General features: G+C 31.9%; 1 protein-coding gene across 5 annotated transcripts in view; it reads left to right on the forward strand.

Annotated features, from left to right (window-relative positions):
• LOC130901434 (metabotropic glutamate receptor 2) overlaps positions 1-26,472 on the forward strand; it is a 602,363-nt gene that overhangs the window by 276,651 nt on the left and 299,240 nt on the right. For 2 of the 5 annotated variants that reach the window (XR_009060284.1, XM_057812832.1), the window contains exons 2-3: positions 1,938-2,070; positions 6,888-7,300. The exons of the other annotated variants lie outside the window; for them this stretch is intronic. Coding sequence is in view for 1 of the 2 variants with exons in the window: in XM_057812832.1 (XP_057668815.1) it covers positions 1,979-2,070; positions 6,888-7,300 (505 nt within the window). In the remaining variant the exon portion in view is untranslated. The remainder of the gene's footprint in view (positions 1-1,937; positions 2,071-6,887; positions 7,301-26,472) is intronic. 5 annotated transcript variants of the gene reach the window in all.

A 26,472-nucleotide genomic window follows, 5' to 3' on the forward strand; every position in this document is an offset into this window, starting at 1 on the left:
ATGGTGAACGGTAAGACCAAGGAATCGCTCCTTTTCGGGATATCACACGAATCGAGAAAATCTGATCAATAATATTCTCACTTACAAGGGCAGTGTGGGTTATGGCTAAATTGTTGGGATAAAGTTCGATCATTCACTGCATTTTGACGAAAATGAGGAATGAAAAATGACCTTAACATTTCCGTATACCGCTCCGCGTTCGCGGGGACAGATTCTATTTTATTTTCGATGATTCTGAATGAGGAGATAGTACACCAAGCTATTACCTTGGATGAGTGGAGAGGTTGTTGACGAAGGTTTTGATCACTCCAGTACCTGAAGCTTTGTTTATTCACAAATCCCAAGAGTTGTAAATGTGCTACGTCACTTATCCAGAGATTTTGAACAAGCTCCTCATTTTCTTTAACCATGTTCAGAATTGCCGTCAGGCAGCGAAATCGTTTTCGTTCAATGCCTGAACCATTTGAATTTTTTAAGTGTGATGGTGCAAATCTGTTCTTAAGATCCTTCGGACAGACCTGTCAGGAATTCCAAGCACGTTACGTACCGTAATCTCATTCAATATAGATTGCATATTGTCTGATTTTTCAAGGATTCTGGATAAGATTTCAGAAAAAATGATTTGAATAATTCACTTAGAATTTCGTCCTATCTATGAATTATATCAAGATATTCATGAAGAATATGATGATCAATTCCATTTCTGAAATTTTGTACTACAAAAAAATTTTAAATCAAGTTTTACATGTGTCGGTACTCGAAAAATATTTCTAAAAATTTAATTAACACAAAAATTATAATAATTTCTATGTTATGGAATAAATACAATTAATATCACGAGCGAACTAACCATATTTATTCTCGGATGAACAATATTCATTGAATGAACTATATTCATTAGAAAGTTATCTACAGTAAACTTGTGATGCACTCGTTTATAATACTATTGACGAATATGGGCACATATTCCATGATTCAACTTCAGAGAGATGACAGGTCGGAGCGTGTCTGAAGCTTGTCTCTTACTCGGCTTGTCTCGTAATTATTGGCGCACGAAAGAGTGATAATCTCAAGGAGACAAATCGAGACCATAAGGAGTGTGTTTCTAAACGCAATTCATCTTTTAGCAATATAGCACAACGAATTGGAATATCGCTTCGTTTTGATCTGTAAATAGGTTTCGCCATGGTTTTTAGGAGATTATTGTAATACTGCACGTCCCCAGTTCGTTATTCACTGAGAAAATCAAAAGGCAATTACTCTTCTCATGTCTCAAAACATCTTTCCATTGACAGTGTAAACCTCCCAGAGCCTTTCATGAATTATTTGCTGAACGCCACATACGCTGATGCCAATTTTTTCAGCCATGTATCAACCATCCTCGTACTTTGCTAATTTGATATTTCTTATAAGGATTCAAGTTGTCAAGCAATATCAAGCGAACACGTTTGACGTTCCCGGATATATTGAAGTGTGTTGTTTCCATGGCAAACATAGTGTTAGTGTTAACAAGAGTAGTGTTTCAGAAATATAAGTATATCTGAAAAATCGTTGGAATTTCCATTTAACTTATTTGGATGAACACTATTCACAATAGAAACACATAAAAACACACAGAAGCTACTATATTCACTATGAACAAATAATTAATTGAATCTATTTTCCAGACAAGTTACCTTTTTTATGGTAATTTTTGTAAATTATCGGGGAATTATTATAAAAAAATTATATTGTTTTTGGTGAGGTTATAAGTTTACCATAACATTAATTGCTGTAAATTTGAACAATAATTTGGTATTTCTACTAAAAATCAGTTCATTGACTCCTTAGAGAAACTTCCACTTCAAATACATTTAAGCAATAGGAAATGCAATCGTTGGGACACCAGCAAAATGTTCATCTAAATCACAAATCGTGACAAAAAGGTATTTTTTCAGGAACAATATCTATAATCAATAGACGTAGGAAGTAAGAGAGTATGAGTGTTGCGTTCAACAAATTTTTTTTCACATTAAGTTTTTTATATTTGGTAATTGACGTAGAATCCTCCAAGGACCATAAAATACATAGGTAAGCTAGTTCATTAAAATTAATATTCTTATTTCATGCTGTTTGTTCTTGGTATCTAAAGCAGAATAAACTGATTCAGAGAATATGAAACTTATTCATTGTCCATTGAGGTAGCTCTTAAATTGTTACGAAGTAATACTAGGGGAAAAATTTTGTTCATTATAATAATGATACTAAAGATTTTGAATAAATAAATTTTACACGAATAACATTTTACAACCTTTGAAGAAATTTTACCATTCGATTACATCGCTTCTAGCTTTCATAACAAATTGAGTTCTTGAAAATTTTCTGCCGTGGATCCAAACCATATTGGTTGGATTTTAACTTCTATTTTTCTCATTGCTCTTGGAGAATATGCGCCATTGTATACCAAAGGGTTCTATGTGCGTTAGGTGTTGGCTGTAGACTCATTCGAATTTAATGTACGAGAGAGTAATAAAACCTACTCAATGATGAAACACTTGATATGGTTATTCTAAAAAATGTTATTACAGAATAATCTGTATAATAATTATATTTATGATGATTTCCTGTAATTCTCATAAATGTACCTGTGCTAATACAATTTTTCCGGCTCTTATTGGTTTTTTATAACCCTAAGTGGTGCAGAACAACAAAAAAAGATATGGACTGGTCAAAAACCCTGTGTATTCCCAATTATTTTGATTCCAATAATCTCTTCCCGACAAATTTCACCGAAAAAATGATTCGAGGATTTTCTATGTAGTAAGTTCAAGTTGTATATTCTTAACAGGTTAGACTCGTCGCAGCGTGAAAGGTGCTGTCCGCAATATACTGTGAATTCTAAATATTAATATTCAATTGTTTTGAATAATTTACAGACAAACACTAGTTTGAAAGTAATGAATTAACAGTGAAATTGAGTAGTAGTACACTTGGTGTTGCGAAATCTATAATTTAAAAGTTATGGAAATGTAGTGAGTTTCAAAGAGCACAAACAGTTCCAGGAAAACCCAAATTTCAAATCGAAAACTATTTCAAAATGAGACTTCGTAAAGTGCATGCGTTATTTTAGACAGTAGACAAAGTTCTTGTCAATTCTAGATGAACATGATTTACCCTGAACTAACTAAAAGTACAATACGTAAACTTTCCAAAGAAATAGGTTTTCGCTGGAAAAAAGAATTCCAGAAAGTTTATTCCAAAAGAAAGGAACTATATTTTAGTTTGGAGAAGGAATTACCTCAGGACTATGAAAGAAATGAGAGAGCAAACAAGAAATTTATTCCAATTAGGACATAAATGCTGATATTATCAAATAATGATTCGAACAAATGATTTCTCAGAGCTGTATAAACGTAATGGATAATGATAGTTATCACTCAAGACTCAGAAAAATTACCCACAGTCAAGTGGTTAAAATAAATTTGAAGAATTAGCTAAATTCAAAGAATATTGAGGTTCACACCGGTTCTGTGAGAGATCAACCATATTATTGATGTATTTTCTGCATAATGCGAAGAAAAATTTTAAAATAGATAAAATTGTGAAAAATCGTATAATTACGGTGGTTATATCACCACCAAATCATTGCGAACTAAACTTGATTGAAATAATATGGGCAGATAGAAGAATCAGGAAAAAATAAGCTTTTTTAGAATAAGTGATATTAAAAGTTGTCTTTGGAGGCTGTGAATGATTTGAAGGCTGATAACTGACAGAAGACGAGCAAAGAGAAAGAGAAAATGTAGGAGTTGGGCGGAATTACTGATAAAATGATGGAGCCACTCATTGTGAATATTGGTTGCATCAGTTCATCTTCTGATTCCGATTCTAATTTGTATTTGTAAGAAGTAGGATTGTTTGAAAATCAAAGCTTAAACGCTTAGGTACACCAATACATCCAGTATATAACAATGTTCTTATGGAAAAATGAAATTTCAAGAAATATTGCCCTTCTTAACCTTCAATTGTTTGTTATTTATAAGCAAGTTAATAAGGTGAAAATATGAGTTTAAACCCGATATAATCAATATATTCATACAAATGTTTTAACATACAAAACAACTCAAGGTATAACTTGAAAAAATATTTCAACTCTCTACTAAAAGAAGTGATATTCCTGTGGATTACCAATACTTCATCATTTTATTACTCTCTCATTCATAAGAATACACTTCAATTAATAGTGTGTGGGTTTTTAGATGTACATGTAGCACAGCCTTGCGTGAATATGAACTTCTATGGAGAAACATTCCTTGAGAATGTTTTTCACATTTGACCGACTCCGATTCTCACACCAAAACGAATGCCAAAAACTAGTATTTTCCACAAAATCTACATTGAAATGTCTCAATATTTCTAAGGATTCCACTACCACTCTCATGTATACAGACTTCAAAGCGCGAATCTCATTACTCCATAGTATTTTGACTCAATATGCAATATTGAAAATCCTATGCTTTCAGACAAATTTCAATCTATTTATCTATTGTGTTGTGAATAATGGTCAAAGAAAACGATATATTTATTTTAAAAATTATTATTTTGAAAATATCACACGACTTTGTTAGCTTTGTGACATAGATCTTCTTACAGCATCACTCCATAATACACTCAACTGACCAAAATGAAAGGATCTATTTCGTTTTCTCCCAAAAAATTCCCAATATACATGATTCTATGGATTACAATATATAACACAATAATTCTACTTTTCAGTATATGTAGCAATTGAAACGGTGATTAGCTCGTACTGTGGTTTTAACAAGAAACATCAGTATTTTTTTATTATTAATTTCAGAAGGGACCAACTTTTCGAATGGAAAAAATTTGAACTTATCAGAATACCGTTATTTCCATGAATACGAAGGCTCCTTATTAAGTTTTGAGATATATAAATGGAAACATTCACTTATAATTGGATATGGCTCAATTTGTTTCTCAAAATATCCTCAATTAAGAGAACTTTTGTATACGTTTGAACCAATTGTCGAATCTTGTTTCATTTCGACTGAGCTTTTCCGAGTATATTTTCTGAAAAAGATATTTACTCAAATTATCACAGACTGAGCTAGTTAATCTCTATGTTCATCTACAGGTTTTGTGTAATTTCAAAATAAAAAATAAATTGTTGTTTTTGTCTACTTTTATCTTCGAATAATTCCAATGCTCATGTCCATTTTTTTTCATATAGCACCTTGATCTGTTGAAACTGTGGAAGTCTGTACTTAATCAAAATCTGATTCCAAACAAAAATTATTTTTGTGAACTGCACTTCATTGAGAAGGATATCATTAGATGTGATACAATTCAAACGGCCAATGGTATTGAGGATTTGACAAAGATATGCTCTGAAAGAATGTGCTATTGCAACTTCAAACCCTACAAACTTAAGTGCGAGTTTGATACTTTTATTATTCCGTGTAAAATTGTTCGCAACAACATGAAATATTGCTAATTGGTGCAAACTGTTATAGCAACCGCAAAAGTTTTGAAGATTCCAATTCAATTATCAATTCTGAAGAAACAAATTTCGAGAACGAACAACCAGTAAGAGAAAATAAAATTTTAAATCGTATGTGCTACCAAGGTTGCTAATCAAGCAATGGGATAAAGAAATAGAAACAAATATTTTTAATTGAATTTGAATTTATTGTTTTTCAAAATATTCTCTATTGAGATCAATATATTTTTGCAAGCGTTCCGATTGAGGTACCTCCAAAACAAGTGATTTGAACGAAAAAATCCCTTCTTCAAGTGTAGAAATACGTTGGTCCTGCATTTTAATCTTGATCTGCAGGAATAAAAAGAAATCATTGGGTATCGAACAATATCTGTACGACGTATGAACCATCAATAAGATGTTTTGACTACTGGCTCAAAAATGTTTTTGTTTGAGTGAAGTGTGAGAGCTCGCTTTGCCGTGGTAAAGAGTGATTCCTCTTCTACAATTGTTTTTCCTGATCTTTCCAAACACTTTTGGCAAACAAATGCTGGTGTACCATTTATAATTGACCTTTCTACGCTGCTGGCAACATGTCCAGTTATTTCCAAAAAATAGGGAACCATTTGCCTCGAAGTGCTTCGTGCAAGAACATTTTTTGTAGGATTTGGCTTGTCTTTAAATACCCATACACTTGACTGTTACTTAGCTTCGGGTTCATATGCATAGATGCATGATTTGTCGCCGGTCATGGCCTTACAGTCTTTTGAAGCACTACGATTGAATTTTTCCAGTATTTATTTGCACCAATGGACACGAGCTCTTTCTGAGCGATTATCAAATTATGGTGTATACAACGCGAACAAATGACTTGACTGCCATATGTTCATGCAATATTGAATGTATGTGAATGGACTGATGCTCAAGTATGCATCAATCTCACTGCGAAACACGTTTTCTCTAGCTCACAGGACACCGCTGTTGGTCCAATTCACGTCGAAATAACACTTGAATGACGATACGTTCTGAGTACGTTTACTATTAAAAATGTCAAACTTTATGCCAGCAATGTCAGATTCGACATATTCAAATCACTGTTATCAAAACTCAAAACTTAAGTAGTAACCTTCGGATTTTCTCATATGAAATTTACCTGGTTGTCTTCAGCAACAATTCCTCTTTTTTCATGGCTTCAAATGTGAACAACTTGTTAAATTAAAATTCACATATATACATTAACCGAAAACTATTATCTCCCCAAAACCTTAAACAACGGACCTTTTTTCGGATAGATAAATTGTGTACAAAGACAGCTCAGTTATAAAAATGAAATTCTCTTTGATATCACGAACTAAGCAGCTACTTCGAAAGTTTTCGAGCTCAGTTGCAAAAGTTATATTTCCCGCAGGTATTATATGAAACATAAATCGAGTAGAAATAAGCTTTTGAACTTCAATGCCGACAACTTGATGCATACCTACAACGGTCTGGAAACTTCGTCTCTGACGGAAAATCATCAACATCATCACTTAAGACATCATCATGATGAAATTCCATGGCCTGTTAAAAAAGAAGCCGTCGTGGAAGGTGATTTAATAATCGGTGGGTTAATGATGGTACACGAAAGAGAGGATACTATTACTTGTGGACCTATAATGCCACAAGGTGGAGTGCAGGCATTAGAAACAATGCTGTATACATTGGATAGAATGAATTATGATAAAAATCCAATTTTACCGGGCATATCAATCGGAGCACATATCCTAGATGACTGCGATAAAGATACTTATGGACTGGAGATGGCAGTCGATTTCATTAAAGGTACGTTCTAGAATCATTAGCGTTTATTGAATATTATCTCGCAATATTATTGATTTTCGTTTAAATATTCTATCGATTGATTTTCATTCTAAATCTGCATAAACGTAAAGTATTGTAAGTTGAATAATAGGGCTTTTGAAAACTAAATTTATATTTAAAATGCTATCAATTATAGAAGAAGACCGGGCAAATATATATATATATATATATATATATATATATATATATATATATATATATATATATATATATCTGAGGATATCCATTTTACCCGGTCTTCCCCAAGTTCAAAGATAAATATATAAATATTAGTTCTTTCTAGATCCTTGTTTCCTAATTTGGAAAGCATAAGAAAGCCAAAAATACTCTGCTCTTTTAAAACATAATTTATTCTACTGAGAAAATGGAAGAGCAATTAAAACAATTCAACAAAACACTAATTATACTATTATAAATGCAGTAGAAGTAACTAGTGAAATTAGTCCTTAAGAATGATATAAAAAACAAATGCTGATATATAAAAACTATACTGTGTGTAAAGTATACTGTGAACATAAACTTATTCTACAGAAAATGAAATTAAAAAAATTGAGTGAAAATTTGAAAATACTCTTAAAGAATGACAAATTAGACCGCGACTATTTTGTATACAAACTAATAGTAAAACTTCCAATGAACTTAACGTTAACTTATATGTAGAACAATTCCAAAGTTTAGACGACTCATTTGCTATATATTTTTTCTGAAAGGTGGAAATACTTTTTACATACAATGTATGGGACTCTTTATTCCAAAAATATCTTTTATCATCGTAGAAATAAATCCAGTTTCTGTATTTGACAATAATTTCAGTCCCAGACGATTAATACATAAGTATTCGAAAGCTCTGAAAATATATTAAAGTTAGTCCACTTTGGAGTTTCATTGCCATGTTTCCAATAAGAAACCGCTCTCGATAAAACGAAGAATGTGCAAATGTTTCCAGCTAGATGCCGACTGAATAGCCCTCGTATTTTTGTATTTTATTGTATCAATAAAAACTCTAATCTAAGTAATCCATGTGCTTGGTATTTCTCCTAGTTTTAATCTTGAAATGTCCTCAAGAAACTCTGATTTTTCTTTATACAGCAACAAATTCAATTACATATATCTGTGGCAAAGGAGAATAGTTTTCGTTTGTTGAATGAAATTTCCAGCTATGCTAAACTATACCAACAAAAAATCAATTGTCTCCAAGCAAAGTAAGTGTTTACTTTGTTAAAAATATGTCATGGAATTGTCCATATGAAACAAAATGGCTGTTTTTCATATGAAATACGAAGTACCATTCAACAAAGATGACAATCAAACGTTGAAAAGTTGCAGTATTTTCTTATCACAAAACAACACCATATTTGATTACACTCAGTGTTTGCTTTGTATACTTACAGAAATAAGTAAAACAAAGCGGAGTGAGTTATAACTTTCTCAAACAATAGTTCATAGAATATTTGTTACATTAAATGGGATAGACATGAACATAAAATGTGTTATAAAATATTTACTCATCAAGAAATTACTGGACCAAATTCTTGCCGAATACAAGGTGTTATAAAAAATACGATTAATGACCAAACAAATGGTGGAAACTTTCTATAAATGTTCAATTCTTGGATTCAATGTTAGGATTGCTGGCTAGTGGTAGTGATTTAGAAAAATATCAAATATCATGTATTTTTTTATTTATTTCAATGGAGTTATTTAGCGTACTTCTTTATCACACCTGGTAAATCATAACATGCAAAGTCGACTGAGAGTAGCTGCAATAATCTTTCGTTGCAAGAGGTCAAGCTAAGCCTATCTATAACTTCGAATACAAGGTAGTTAAAATAATTAAAAATGATATTTTAAATTTTTGGGAGTGCTTTATACTATTTATTGTCGGAAAGTAACACAGATGATATACCTTGACGTTGAGAATAATTTTTTTTCGAATTGGTGATGCGAACTTGAATAATTATGAATGATCTAATGCTACGTATCGTATCAAAATATGGGAAAATTCATTAGCGGAGTAACAATAAAAGATGTTGGGTGGTTGGTTGAGTTTTAAAAGACTTCTGTATTTTCGGTCATTTTCAAAAACACTCACCGATCAACTTAGAGTCGTCTTTAAAAAACTTGAACTACCAATAGCAAGTTTCTTTATCGATTCCAGTTAATGATACCAAATGAGAAAAGAAATCAACATTGGAGTAAATATTACATTTTTCCTAGAAAACTAACAGGCAATCATTTATTGATTTAATTTTTTTCCCTTTCTTCCACCATGTCTTGAATACCTCGTTCTCCAAATCAAACCAGAAATAAACCTCTATGCTTTCCCTCCATCGATAAGATTCTTCCTTTTCCACCCGAACTCACTCAAAACACTCCCCCACCCTTTGTAGGCAGAGTGAATGCTGACTACCTCAATATTCTAGATAATATAGCACAAAAGTTTTTTTCCATGGAAGATCAATAACTTCTTACTTCATCAAAAATCTCTGCCGAAATTCCCCACATAATTGCAGAATGGCATCTCCAGCATATTCAGCGATTTCAAATTCATAAGTTATTTCAGATCCATCCACGTCCTCCAAAGCAAATTAGCTCTGGTCGTATGCCCAAAATTATACTTCCGCACCGAAAACCCAAACCTGAACTACAACCTAAAAAAACTTAAACCACACCACATATCCCAACAACCTCAATCATATATTCTCAATCAACATATTCTAAAATCCCTGGACTATGATCAGTATACAGATTCAAAGATCCTTTTAGAAATCCTGTAAACCACAATCTTGAGCCCCATCTTCACATCCCGTCCCCTAGTAGGTAGACGTGCTTCGCTTCTACCAGATAATTGAACAACTCTTAATGAAATTATAAAGTTCTATGGACTCCTCAATGGAGATCTTTAATTGCCAAGGCTTAACCAGGAAGGGTCATCTGATGACTCCTACAATACTCAAATCTTATTTATCACAGACACTCTCTCCAAACTACCGCCAAAATTCACTGGCTACACCACTTTCCATTTATACAAGAACTTCTACTGTCACGACAACGGACTACTCGTTCGTAAGGAACTCTCTTCTTCATCACACCAAATCTCTCAATTTCTGTCACAGCAGTACCTGGATTGTATAGACATAGATATCTCGTTGAATAACTTAACCAGCTTAAATCCCTAATCACAGTTTTGATATGTTTTGGGTTAAAAAACAAATTAAGTGTGATCTGTGGGAGATGAAATGATTACTCCCGCCTTAAATACCAGAATTGGCTTCTACTGGTGATTGTTGATAAAATAGTTTCAGTTATTCTCAAAAGTCATACTACTCCTGTGTTGTTAAAGTTGCATGCGAAGTTTGTCCAAAACCATTATCACAAAGCCAACGGTATATACATAAATTCCTAAGCCCATATCCAAAATATTTTAAGTAGGTCATCGAACACCGAATACCATAATAAAAGAGACAATTATCCACATTGCAGATACCTGTCTCCAATTATACAGTTAGTTTTAGATTGCACCGAGTGGTAACTAAGAACGACCCTCGGCCGGAACGGATTATATTACAGCTTTAGGAAAACAAAATAGAACGAAAATAGCTCCCAGAAATACGCGGAAATTATTTTTCGAATCTTAGGGTGAAAAAGCAAAATTTTTTAATATATATCCAGTGACGCTTATACATTATTGGAATGCTGCAACAAATTTTTCACATTTCTGCTTCAATCTGTTCAAATAAAAAGTGTGGGAGAGTGGGAACCTTGTTATGATAAAATGCCTGTATTTCTGGTTCCACACAGCCAATTTTTATAAACTTGATGTTTGAAAGACCTAGCAGATAATGCGGCATGCAGATTTTGGTGCACAGTTGGGTTGAGTTCGAAGCCTCTATCCACATTCTCACGAAGTGTAAAACACTAAGGAACTTCAGAGCAATATACTTGGGAGCGTATGAAATAGAAGTCGAATATCTCTGGCAATTGAAGCCATCCCACTTTCTAAACTTATCAAAATGAGTGGCATTGATAGATCATCTGTAAACACTGGAATCTCCAGTATCGCAGCAAGAAAGAGGGACACAGTAAATCCTTTGGGTCGCAGTGTATAGACTCTAAATCCATACATATATACCTACAACTTAATGTTGTTTGGAAGAGCTTTTGTTCAGCAGTCCAAAGTATATGTCTAAGCAATTTAGTTAATAACGTGAATACTAGAGGGCATTTTATTATATTTTTATCTATGTCTCTTGATAAATTCGAATACAAGCATGAAAGTTCATGTGAGGGCGGGTTTCTTTACTTCCTTATAAAGTCCCCAGTAACAATTATTTACCAAATAACCAAAAATTCCGATAAATTAAACCTCCGTATCAATCGAGTTAATTGCTAAATAAGTTGTTAGGCAGTCACAACTGTCTAGATAAAGTGTCTCTAACGAGAGAGAAAATGAATATTGTCGATAGCGCAACGTAGAGACGTTTTGACCCATACCAACTGTCCATATAGGAGTATTACATATATACCTACATTTGATTAGTTCATTTTTGAAAATATTCGTTATACAAATGATTAAATATTTAATATGGATGCTTTCTAATATTGGGAAAATTTATTTGATGAGGACTTGATTGAGAAAATACAGCAAATTCCAGAAGAACGAGGGCATTCCGAACGGCATAAAATTGATTATTACAATTTTTGGTTCGATGATGAAATTTGTTTACCGTTTTGATTTTCCTTTCCTATCAATTATTTTCAATATAAACTATAAATTTCAGAGCAACACAACTTTTTCCAACTAGCGACTACTTTAACTTTAACCTTAACAAAACACGTGCAAATTTAATTGAGCACAGATTGTTATCACAAACACAGATAATAGGAAACCGTCAATAGAAGAACGTTTTTTTGCTTATTTGGAAATGAGGTAGTGGTGATAGAATTATCACAAAATGTGTTTTGCTAGATCTGTGAATCTATGCTCTTGGTGTGAGTGTAATAACAATCGAGAATAAACGAACACTGGGGATGTTTTTGTCGGCTTTACGTATTCTACGTGTTGAAACTATTACGTAAGTCCGTTCAAATCCATCTCGTTGGATGAACTTTTCCTATGAAACCAACGGGAGCCCTTCTCACTAAAGCATTGTTCATGGCATAAAAACATAGATTGCGTTCATATTAATTCAGATATGGAAGTATTCCAAAATATCCTGCAATTTCTCTATTGATAGAAATTTCATAGCATCGGTTTTCCAATACTGTTCAAATTGATAATGCTAATATTATAGGAAGTCACTGCAATACCATTGCACACACTCAATTATACTTGATGCATTCTATTTCTGCTACTATTCTCTTCGACGTAATCAATCGAGACATCTGCCTATTTTCATTTTACTCCTCATTGAACTCGTTATTATAGTCATGTCACTATTAGCTGGAATGGTAGCAGACTACATTGAAACGAATATCCCGTATATTTCTCAAAACAATTTGTAAGGGATACGATCCAAATGTATTAATAATAACCTATTTATTGGTGCATTTCCCTTTAACATATCGTGATAAATAGAATCCTGTTAGTTATTAAACTTTGGGGACACAATGATATACACTGCTTTACTTCTAGTCTATTTTTATGGTTGAGAGAGTGATGAAATGATGAAGCATCCGTCATCCATAGGCTCTTAATAGACTGTTAAAATATTAAGTTATACCTACGTCGAGTATCTTATCTGATCTGCTTATAACTTCAAAAGAGTAGAAGGTGAAAAAGTGCTCCATTATTTAACAATGTATGAAGAACATTGTGTTATAGTGGTTATAAAGGTATAAGAGTTTGAAATAAACTTACGTTCATGGATACTATTGATACAAAAATTCACCAGTATAAGTAGAGCTACTTCTCACAAGTCCAAATCAGTATCGGCATCACAAGATGAACTCTTGTAACCAATATTCACAATGAGTGGCTCGATCATTCTATCAGTAATATTCTTCAATTTTCTCATTATTTCTTCTTCTTTAACCGTATGATTAAATGCCTTTTCCCAGTTTCCAAGCTTCCAGATAAGAGATTTTTGAAATATAAATATATAAATTTAACAAGTTTTAAGACTTTTTTTGATAGATCTCATGATATCTTATCTTCAATACATACGGCTCTCTCCATCGAAACCATTTTCTATTGATTTGTACAGATTATGGTTGTAAAAGACCAATAAAAGCTCGAAAATTTATATCAGCCCAGGTACATTTATGAAACTTTTAGGAAATATTTATATTATTCTATCTATATATTTATATTCAAAATAACCGTACTACTTTTTGGATTAATAAATAGGTTTTATCACTCTCTTGTCCATAAAGAAAAACTGTAGCAAATTAGAAATAATATTGAGAATAATAATATTCATATTTATACCTATGAATATGTCTTGGTTTACAATAAAAATACTCCGCATTGTATTGGTTAAATCAAGAATTTCATACGATCTCTTTGGATGGTGTAGAATTCTCAGCTGTCATTTATTCAATCAGCTACCTTCGGAATTGAAAGTAGTAAATGAATTTAACAAGTTCCGAAGATTGACAAAGACATTTCCGCTTGAAAGACCTTACGTATTATTCTGTGACAGAATTTCACAATTTACCATAGACTTTATAGAATGGCATAATTCAATTTAGTGTGAAGTAATATATTATATATATTATAATCACTATTTTGAGTCAAATTGTTATTTTATATATCTTATATAAAATTATGTCACTTGTCGATAAAATTGTAATATTTTCTAATGACAATAAAGCGTCTTCCTCTCTATCTAGTATTATAATTAGGATTATTAAGAAGATATATTATTGTTATTTCTAGTATTTTTTTCCTACATCACTAAATTATTATAAAAAGATAAAATTTCTCATAATATTATAGAAGTTCAGAAATTATATGCAAATGATAACTAAACTCACTGTATAAAGGGATAAGATCTATTCTGATAGAAAGATCAAGACATCAAGAAACTTCTACATATTCTATACTTTTTTCATTTCAACCCACTTTTCATATGAAGCATCTCTGATGACTCTTCAAAATCCCAGCTTCTCTATATCATATTTACATTTTCTCTCAGTAAATCTAATTTAGTTTATCTAAGAAATGATGAATGAAAGTTCTACTCTCACCATTTCGAAATGTTTAATTTCAAACTGGTCTTCAACATTTCAATTCATCATTTGTTGACAAAGTTCTTCGAACATGTGTACAGAAATCTGAATATATTTTCTCAGAATAATCTTGTTTCACATCTACTTCCAAAAACATCAACACTTCATGTTTATTTCGAAGCACAGTTAATTATTTTCAATTTATTTGTTAATTGACACTCAATTTTTGTCGCTCTTCGATATACATCAATTTTCAATTTTAAAATAGAATATTGTGGATTTAGTTCTAAAGGCAATACATGCATATAACGATATCAAATCAAAATTGTTGAGCTACGAGCATTAAAATTCAGATCAGGGTTTGGCATTTATTTAGATTTTTATGTAGTGCTTATCATTTTGACAGCCCAGGTTCGCAAAAATTTTGATTGGAATACTGAAATAAAGTATTTTGTTCTCTAAAGTTACACTGTAAATATTTTTGAGAAATATCAGTTCATCTTTCTCTTTTGCAACTTATTTCTTTGTTGTTGTTTTACCGAGGGAATCCATGATTTATTTGTAGTATTTGTATTCTAAGTTAAAAAATCCGAATTTGTTTGAAGACTCATGGAGTTATTATTGTTTATACAAATGTTGTAATCTGAGTTATATTGAGCTATTTAACCTCCTTTGAGGAAGATATTCTTGCAACGAGGGTTGCATTTTCGCAGGTTTTTACAATCGAACAGTAGATGGTGTTAATAAGTTGTGGCATCACTGCATTTGTGAACATGATTACGACGTTTTTGATTGCGAAGACAGTGACAATTTGGAAATTGACTGAGTAAATTGTTCCATGATTTTAAAAAAGGCTTCACTTAAAAACCTTAAAAACAAAGGATAGTATCGCTTCACTTCACTTTTGGTAATGAAACACCATCAGAGAAAACTGTTTACAATTGGTTTGTACAGCTTTGTCATGATTGTGTGTCCTTCAATGATGAGATATGTCTAAATCGGTTGCTATTCCAAGAAACATCGATGCTATGCATTACTCAATTGAATAAGATCGGCATGTGTCTTAAAGTCAGGTAGAGGCGTCTCTCAGGATATCGTAGACTTCAACACAATTGATTATGCATAAACATTGGCGTGAGAATAATATGATATATACTGAACAGTTTACACTAACACTACACCAACACTCACAATTACACCGCTCGACGCGCGTTTCGATGACCAAATTATAGTCTTCAGAAAGTGAAAGTAAACTATTTAGTATAGAAATTTCCTACCGATGAACTTCCTCCCGCAAAACATAACTCCTGCGAGAAAATTTCTTCGGCGGAAAATTTTACATTCTTATTTAAATTGTTCTTACATTCAAATATGTCAATTTTTTCAAATGCATCCAATAATTTATCATATTAGATACAACAATTTCACAATACTTGTTCCTTTGTTCCGTCCATATTTCAAATGTCTGTGCTCTTTAAATCGGACACTAACGGTCTGACTAACATCATAACATCACAATAATTACAGCTAATTTTAAAGAAACATTTCTTTTCCAAATCTGGTATTTTATCGTTAGGATTACCCCACACTTATTTTAGTATATCGATGTATTTATAAACCAATTTTAAACCTTTTCTGTTAAAACTCTCTACCAATCTCCTGTTTTTCATTTTGATTTTGAGAAGGGTGGCTTCATAATTCTTCAACACATGACAGTTAATTAACCTATCTACAAGTCTTTTATTATAAGTAATGAGTACAGCTACATCCGCATTAAAGTCCTATCGTTATTGTATCTTTCGATTTTGACTGGAAAATGAATTTAACGATCTACCAGAAATAATTGAAGACTGGCCGTGGTAAGCAACGTACGTGCCGTATTTTCCCTAAATTCATCAAGTTCTATTCTAGGTCTATTCTTAATTACTGGAGTATCTAAAAACTGTCCAATTTATTTTCATTTCATGAGTAGACTTAATGAATGAACATTTTGAATAAAGTTTCAAAATGAATGAATTTTCGTATTGAATAAAGCAATAATATTATTCACATACCTGTAACATATCCTGGGAAAATACTTGACTAATCTGCATTTCAAATTGATTCATAGATAATGTTATAAACGGTGATAGGTATTTACCCATAGGTGTTTCTTCGTGTCTTTTGTAAAAATTGAGTTTGTACTGGAAATAGTTTTGCTCCACACACATGTTCGCTAATTGTAAATATTCTTTTATTATATCAGCTCCCAAACTATTATATTTTAGTAAGTCTACAAGGTACTACAACGTCTGCGGGATCGACATACAGGTCTACATCAAAGCACATTGGAATTTCCTAATCTTCTGTTTCAGTATTTTTCTCTTTGTTGATAAATTCTAGGAATTTTTCACTGAAAAACTCTCTGGTGGAAGAAATTATACACATAACGGAAATATGTTTGGAGCGAAGCTTTTTTCAGTACAAAAACAAATTTTACAGACAACGCGAATATTTTATACGAGAAAGGTAAATGTAGATCCCACTTTGAAACTTAGTTCAAAACGTTCATCGATAAGACTTAATTAACCGTCATAGGTTAATGTGAAGCCACCTTTTTTTAAATCAAAATGGAAAACAATGGAAATTTGCACTGGTGCCTTTCAATTCTGTCTACACGAAAGGATTGGAAGCATTTTCAGCAGAGTGGATTTAAAATTGACTTAAAAATTCAGCAATCCATTAAAATAATTGCTGGGTAATTATAAGAATGAATTAGCAAATTATAAAAATGTCTGGTATCTATGAAATTAGCTGTATTGATTATAACGGGAAGTATATTGGGCAAACTAAGAGATCCTATAATGTCCGGTTTAAAGAGCAAATAAATCATTTGAAATATGGACGGACCGAAGAATCGAATATTGCTGATGACGCTATCAGTCATAATCATGAAATAAATATAAATAATGTTGAAAACTGTATCCAATAAGGAATTGTTGGATCCACTTGAAAGTATTAAGATATTTAAATGGAGGAATGTTCAAATAGGGACAAGGTGCCTATTTCTATACAGTTTAGTTGTAAAAGAAGAGAACTTTTGCGGGAGGAATAAAGAAAATTTAGTATAAAATGGGGTGGTCAAGTAAATAGGTTTAAATTTACTTTGAGGCTCTGGAGACGATAGCTTTGTAATAGAAACGCGTACCAGACAGTGTAATTGTAAGTGTTGGTGTAGTGGTAGTGTGAACAGTGTGTTTAGTATGAATATCACCAACGTTTCCAGATATTCCAACTTAAATATGTTCTAGATGGATTCCGCATGCCAGCTTCCACTTGAAACAACTGAATATTTGACGAAGAATATGAAAATAGAACTAATGTATTAGACAGGAGGAGGTATTGATCAACATTCAAGGATTATGTGGCATATTTAGGTTGGTACTATATGGTTGCAGTTATTCAGACGTCTTACTTCTTCCATAGTTTGTTCTGAAAACAACATTCAGTTTCATTTCATTGCATCTCTTGTCACATTTGCAGAGTAATGGAAATGAATAATGACACTTTATAACTTGTCGGTAAGATTTATCAGGTTCATTCTACATATTTTAATATTATTATTTTTTCTTTTTATCCGTATCTCAAGACCGTTGAGACATTTTAATTTACCATTGCTTGGAAAAAAGGAAATGAGATGTAATTTTCAATGCAAAATATGCAAAGTCATTTATTCAAGTTAAACTTTAATTTAGTTCATTAATTAATCACTTTCACACATAAATTCAAATTTTGACTCCCGCCGGTAATTTTCCTGCAAAAATCCATTATGTTGGATGTCAACTCAAATCCTATTATAAATGATTATATTACAATATATTATGACACAATTTTATCATATCTTTATTCTTATATTGACAATACATTTCCAAGGTATATTCTATGCTCTATGATGAGCAATCTACGAAATATACCTTCATCTCCGTCGTTCTTGGAATACTCCACGCGTTTGACCTATTAACATAGCAGATGATCTACTTGTACTTGGCATGCTTCCATGTGTTTGTGAAACCAGTATATGTAATGCCTAATAAACTCAGCCGGTAATATTTCTATTATTTCAATTATGTTTTTCAGTCTCTAAAATTGTTTATAATCATCCCTATTGAAACAATAGTGCTTCGTTAGGGATAAGTGGATTTACTCAGCTGGGAATTTTCAACAGCTGAAGCTAGATATTCGTACAAATCTTGAAAAATCTGAGTAGAGAACGGCGGTAAGGTTTATCTTAAAAATATATGGACGAAATATTCAAACATGATAATTGTCTTTCTTAACTTCTTCGTTTAAAAAAATAGCTTGATCCTAAAACAATATGAAGTGTGCATGGAGAACAGAGAACACTTGATATGATTTAAACAGAATATTCATTAATTCAAAATTTATACTCACTTTTTTTGATTAACTTAGTAGTATTAATACTATTTTACAACATACGGTCGACATAGGAAGAATGAAAAACATTGATTTCTCATAAACAGCATATTGACTTGTTGTATATATAACTCAAAATATTTGTTGTCAATGATATTACATACTATTTATTTGAACCTATTTTGGTGCATAGGCTGCACTCTTATTTACATATAATAGACGACATTTCCTGTTTTATTTTCATGTGAAAGAAAAAATAATCTTCCGACCCTTGAACATGCCACATATAATTGATCATAGATTTTCGAGATTCGAATCACAAACTTACAAATATTGGCCTGGTGATTTGTTAATGGTCAAAGCGTATGCAAGACAGATCTGAAATTGAAATCGTTTAAGCCCAAAAGGAAAATCGGTTGGAATCATTGGGATCCTAGTAATGAGAATTTCCTACCTTTTTATTTTCCTTATATAGTCATAAAGTATGGTCACGTAAATTACATAGTTCATCAATTTACTTACCATCAAACGCGTTCTGCTACCCAGTTATGATTGGTTTATGTTTCTAAGTATGAGCTGGTGAGCCAGGCTTAACCAAATAAATAAGTAGATTGAATCGCGGATTAAATCCTTAAATTCTTCGCTTATGTAGGTCCCAAATAAGGTCATATAGAAACAATTATTGTGATTCTGAGTCTGACTAAAAAGCTTCTTTATTCGTGTTTAGTCACGAAGCAATGAATGCAATTGCTCATATTGCGGAGTTAATATTGGTAATTTCACTTTTCTACTAAGGCAGCACAATCTTTGCGTTTTTCCGGAAAACCTCAATGCGCCACAATATTCGCAAGCAAAGTCCATTGGCCTAATATGAATGCAATTGTATCGAATTGAAACCAGTACTACATAAATTTCTTTTTGTGCGTCGAAAATTATCTAGTTGCTGATCTCTGATGTTTGCTCGACGATTTTGAATTTCCAACCGAGCTGTTTCGCGGGCTGTTTCGCTTCGCTCTAGTAATTGAGAAGCCGAAGTCGACCCATACTAATGCGGCACTCTTCATGTGCACTTTGGATCGATGAGCTAATAGAAATTCGAAACGAACAAACTATATGTCAAATTTTCAATCATACTCAACCCTAGTTAACATCAAGTTTAGATGTCAGTTGCGTTTTGTTATACCATTTTTAACAAAAACAAATGAACAGCTAGACCGATGTTTTGATTGATTGATTTTCCGTTTTTCTATTTATGCGCTTTGATATCGCGTTTTATGTTACGCCCCACGGAAACGGAATAAAAAGTATTCTGTTTCTAACCTACCTTACCACCAATTTTCAGCCGAAACGGTTTGGCCGTTCTTGAGTTATAAATAGTGTAACAAGCACGACTGTCTTTTATATAAATAGATAGTATTTTTCTTTTTACACTAATATCCCAATAATTCATCTAGACGATGTATGATTTCAGTCCAATAAAATTGTTAACACATTTCTATATTTTATGGGAAAGTATCCTGTGACTTATATAACACTTTGACTTCGCGTTCTATCTCCACATCCCAACAACATCAAGACTTTAATATTCAGTTTTTTTAACAATACAATTTTCATTTGTTAAGCTTGAAGCAAACTGAACTAAAATATAAATAGACGCAAAAGTCTGGTGTGGAAGCACGCAATTACTTTTTGCCTTTTTAAAAAAAACTTATCATCAGTATTTTATGATTATGCAGAAGTTTTTGATTGTGTTGATCATTAAATTTCCAAATGAAACTCCAAATGGTCTGATTCTTACCAAGAAAATTGGAAAAACTTTTCATATCTAACATAAATCTATCAACAAATTTAATAAACAGTAGGGGCACAGATCATGGTATAATTCACTTTCTGACCATATCACTGATTCAAAAATCAGTACAAACATTATTTGATTTGCTGATATAGCATCTACATTACAATCTATTACAATCAAAGATCTTGAGATAATTAAAACTTGTTATGATTCTAGTTCTAGTCTTCATTTGAATACTGAAAAGACTCTTGTTATGTTCCATAGAAATACTCTACAACAACTCAACTTCACCACAATAATAACAACAAACAGTTAGTTTCTGCCTCTCTCTACCGCTTTAAAGACCTACTTGTCCGTGTTTAGATCCCATTTATTCCTGTAGAGTTCTTGTAACGTTAACTAATTCGATTATTTTTTCAAATTACAAAATGAGCAGTCCGTATTTATCTGAATTCATGCGACGAAATTCGAATGGAATTGAGATGGGTCTTTTCTATAGCAGAATTTCCTTAGCCCACCTTTTTTTGAGAAATCACCCTTAAAAGGTAGTGACTAAAATGGTGTTATAATTTTTTTCTACCATTTCAGTGAAGCTAGAAACTTGATATTCTGTAATTCTCGTGAAATAGGGATGGCCTAGCCACGGGTATTTTACTTTTGAGTTACTTACTTTATTTCGTATCAAACCTTTTTTCCAAGATGAAGGTTCATGGAAAAAATTATAACTCAAAATTCTATTTAAAAATATTTTTTATGGTCCAAATCTTTTCCCAAAACCAATAGCTGCAGAGGAAAAATAAACAAAAGAGTTAATAATTTTTTTAATAAATTGAGGAAAATGGTGAACATGGAAAATAACCACCCCTACTTAATTTACTTGAATGTAGCCTATGTCTCATGGGGGTGTATTTCTTATGTTGTCATACGCTATTTGAATACGATTCTTCAAATCGTTGACTCAACTATGGGTGTCAAGTAGACCTGAGGTATATCATTTTCGAGAAAGGTTTTAGAGAACAAGTACCTGGAGCTAATAAGGTTGTGGGATGTCTTCAACGCAAAGTATAACGGAACGAGTACTTGAGGCAAGAAACAGAGGGAAGAATTTACAAAGCGACAATCAAACCTATGATGTCATATACATCAGAAATACTATGGTGGTTATTTTTCTTTATGCAGCTATTGATTTTGGGCACAAAAAATGAATAAAACAAGGATTTCAAGTTATAAACCATCATAAAACTTTATTCTGAGAAAAACTTTCATTATGAAATGAAGTGAGGGTTACTAATTCCACCCCCTTATAATGTGACAGGAATATTGAAATTACACCTATATGTAGTTCTTTGCGAGTACACAAAAATACAGATTTCAAGTTACTAGTTTACCTGAAGTCACGGAAAAAAAATTAAAACTTAGTTTTATTTATCACGTTTTAAGAGGGATATCTCGGAAATGGATGAGCTCAGAAACTTTTATTATGGGAAAGTTCCATCTTAATTTCCTTTGAGTAATTACCTTCTAAATTTTGTTAGATTAACTTAGAAACACCCTGTAATACGGGTTGCCCATTTTGTAATTAAAAAATACAATCAAATTAACGAACGTTACATGATCCCCAGAGGGGTAAATGGGACCTAAACATAAACAAGTAGGTTATTAAAGCATATTGCAAATTCTACTTCAAAAAAGACGCAATTTTAACTCTTCATACGTGTTTATTCTTATGTCAGTGGGTGATTCTCAAAAAATTTCAAAATTTTTGCCCTGTAAGTTGTAACAAAGCAAAGAGACACCTAAAAGTTATAAATATTTCTTTGAAATTTACATTAATGAGTCTGGACCACTTATTATGTTGGAACCATATGTGCAAATCAAAAAATACGTCCATATACCTCTAAATTATCTATGTTACCTACAATTCCACGAAATCATAAAATCAGGATAAAACATCAATAAAAGGGTGATATTCTCACTTTTTTCAATTGCATAGAGAATTGGGGTCTCCTAAGTGGAGAAATCATTTCAAAAGTAAGATTAAGATTTCATTATTATTCTTTATTTCGTCATTCACTTATATAAATTAGAAGTGAGAGATACTGATGACAATGTACGTTTAACTAAAAATGTGTTACCAGAATATAAAGGTTCTTTGAATAAGAAAGAGGAATATTATCTTCCACACACAAACCGAACAATCATTTGTTGATTGATGAATGAAACTGTTTCTACGAAAAATTAGGAAAGATAAAAATAGGAAGAGACTCTGTAAAAACCGATCAAGGTTTTGAATTGGAATTGCCTTCACTATCACTACATCACACCAGGACCAAACCATTTCGGGACTTATAAAGTGTTTGAATGACAACGGAATTCTTAATCATATAGACTTCAATGAGTTGCACTCCATAAGGGAGTGTTATATTCACGTGACAATCAAATTGTTTGACTTCAAAGGCATTGTTCTGTTTCTGGTACATATATGTGATTTACAGCAGTATTAACACACAAACTAGCAGTTTATTGACACCTCGAAAACACGCATATCAAGTGATAGTCCTGGTCCTGTTCATGTTTCACTAATTATATATATATATATATATATATATATATATATATATATATATATATATATATATATATATATATATATATGAAAAGAATTGCTGACAAAACTGAAAATTTATTCAATAATGTTAAAGTTACCACTGCTAATCGTAGATAAAGAGAACTGAATTAAACAGTCATTCACTATTACTACATTCCTCAAAAACTTCTCTATTATGATTGGTAATTTGATCTAGGTTATCCTACTTGTTAATAAGACTTTTATGATCATACAGCAACTTTGTTTATTGGTAATTGGGTGCCTAATATTCAATAATTCAATAGAGAATGTTCAAATGGACCACTTGTTTAATACTACATTACAAGGTTCCGAAGGGAAGAATTGAATTGACAAAAAGTAACATGAATTTACGGGTTCAGTCTTCTTTTCTCAAGTACTCGTTGAACAGTAATAATTTCACTTTGAGCTTTCGGTTAGCTCTGTATAGTTGTTGTTTGATTCTGAAATCCTCACGGCATTCCAGTTCATTCATTCACTGTATTTCTATGACATTTTGGCGCTTTTCGCATTTAAATTACAATTACCAATTTATAGCATCTATAATAATAGATCAAAATAAATGAGAACCCTCAATTTCACTTATCAAGCATTTCCTAACTGGGAAATATTTCTTTCGAAACGAAAATCCTAGTTGTTAGTAAAATTATTTGAAAATATATAGATCTCTGCAGTATGGTACAAAATTGTCAACATAGGATCATTCCTACTTTATCAACAAAAATGATGATCATTTGGTGCAATGAAATTGAGTTCTGTGAGCATTATTAAGCTTCGATCATTATTGTGTACCAAGTGGAGAATCAGGAACGGCAGTCGCCCATATCTTAGAAATAAGTTATAACACAGCTTTAGGAAAAAAAAGTAACAAAAATGGTTCTGAGAAACACATGAAAATTATTTTCAAAATTTTGGGTCCACCTCTAAACGGCATATTTGGAATTTGAAATTAAAAAGGAAAACTTTTTTAAAATTTACTCAATCCAGTGGCATTTTATGGCCAAATTCTTCAACAAATTCTGTGCATTTTTAATTTACAATCTCTTCATATTAAAGGAGGAAGACAGTGGAAACCTTGCGACTAATTTCACTTATAAAAAATGCTTAGCAGAACCCCTTATTTTCAAAGACAGACTAAACATTGTCAAATAAAAAATGTACAGAACTTGTTGAAGAAATCGATTATCGTATGTGATAACAAATTATAAAAAAATTGGTGAACCACTTATAATTTGTTTTCCCTTTAAGCAGTTGTATAATCTATTCCTGAGATATGGCCGAGGGCCTTTCTTAGATGCGCACCCGGTACACAGAATGGTCAAATTGTTTATGGTTATGTTAACCCTGTTGGAAAGTCGAGGTTATTAATGAGAAATATAAGCCAAGAAATATAAGAAGATAGGAAGACTGAAATTAATAATGTGTACATGGTTGTAGAAACATTACATTAATGGAAGAGAAATTCCAGTTGACAAGAATTGAAGTTGGGCAATGTGCTTTCACAACGAGATTTTTATACTTTTTCCCAATTAAAATGCAATCATATCTTGACTGGGCTACGTCACTACATTATTTAATTATCACCATAACATAATCATATTGGCTGGAAATTTCAAAACAATCACCAAAAACTTACTTTGTTACGAACTTACACTAAAATTTAGATTAGAGAGTGATGCAGTGATTTTTATACCACTTGAATGAAAAATTCTTTTCCAATAAATGCGTCAATGAAATATTAAAAGCCTCTTAAGCACTAAGTGAGCTTTTTTTTAGAATGTTATTTTTATCAAAGCTCTTTATGTCCTCTAATGTAACAATAATATTTTATTCATGGAAAATATTCGCTCCTTTTGTACTTTCAGGTGTTCGTTAGAAAAGATGAATAATTAAAGAATAATTTTGATCTTCTCTCGCAGATATTCGTTTGATTATTATAAAATTTGTACATAGAACACAATAACAATTACACAATATGTTCTTGTTTCCAAACTAATGCCACTACTTCTCTTAGTAGGCATCAGAAAATGAATTGAACGATTATTAAATGTGAAAACTAATGATGGCTTCAATCCCGCAAATTTTAAAATTGACATCTCAAAGGACAAAGGAGGCACTGAACTTTATCACACTAATCATTCACCCTATATATTTGGTTTGACACAGATAACAAGATATTGATTAAATTTTACTCAAACTAATCAAGATACGTTTAATCACATCTTTCCGAATCTTGTAATCGCAAGTAGTTTACAGTGAGTTCATCGCAATATAAGAAACATACTGTAAAGACATTACATTACACGCTTGGCGACGTGGTTTTATCACTGCGGTTTTTTTTTGTGAGTTTAACAATGTGTGTTGCGATAGTTTGAGTTTCTAACCAATATAGCCCAAGCTCTTCCACAGATAAAAATGTTCCTCAAATTACTTACAATATCTGTAAGTTCAATATTGATATAAAACTTTCATTATATAATAGTGAGCGTGACCGCAAAAGTGTTCGAAAATAATCGATTTCTATTTGTTACTCTTAACCCTTAACTGCATCACGTATCGTATATGATACATCGCATATATAATACTGCTACTGATATCTGTAGGCTTGTGTAAGAATTTCATTGTGTTGTACGGCTGAGACGAAACGTATTAGAAGATAAAATAAAATTTAACCATCATTTATTTCTATGACAAAAGATTTATAACCTCAAATGTGCACAATTAGGTATATTGTGATGTACCGGTTCTTTGAAGTGCTTTTAAGAATAATTTCTGCTATTTAAAATCATAAAATTGAATATCAAAAATAATTTTTCTGGTATCTGAGGTATGTAGTTGAGTTTTATTCATTTAGTTTTACCGTTTATAAAAATTTCTAAAAATTTATTATTTACGTGGTATTGCATTTGATACATAAATGAAATGCAGTTATATAAAAATGTATATATAATTTATGATAAAAATTCTATATTAGATAATTTTCTTGTCTTGAGATGGAACACTAAATTTCGTAGACGGTAAAGGACGGAAAAAGGACTAGGAGAGAAAGTTGTGTGTCGCTTATTAGATATGTCTTACGGGAGTGAAGATGAATTATCACAATCCATGAACGATTCAAAGGTGCCG

The sequence above is a fragment of the Diorhabda carinulata genome, chromosome X (assembly GCF_026250575.1).
Source record: "Diorhabda carinulata isolate Delta chromosome X, icDioCari1.1, whole genome shotgun sequence".
NCBI classification, from domain to species: Eukaryota; Metazoa; Arthropoda; class Insecta; order Coleoptera; family Chrysomelidae; genus Diorhabda; species Diorhabda carinulata.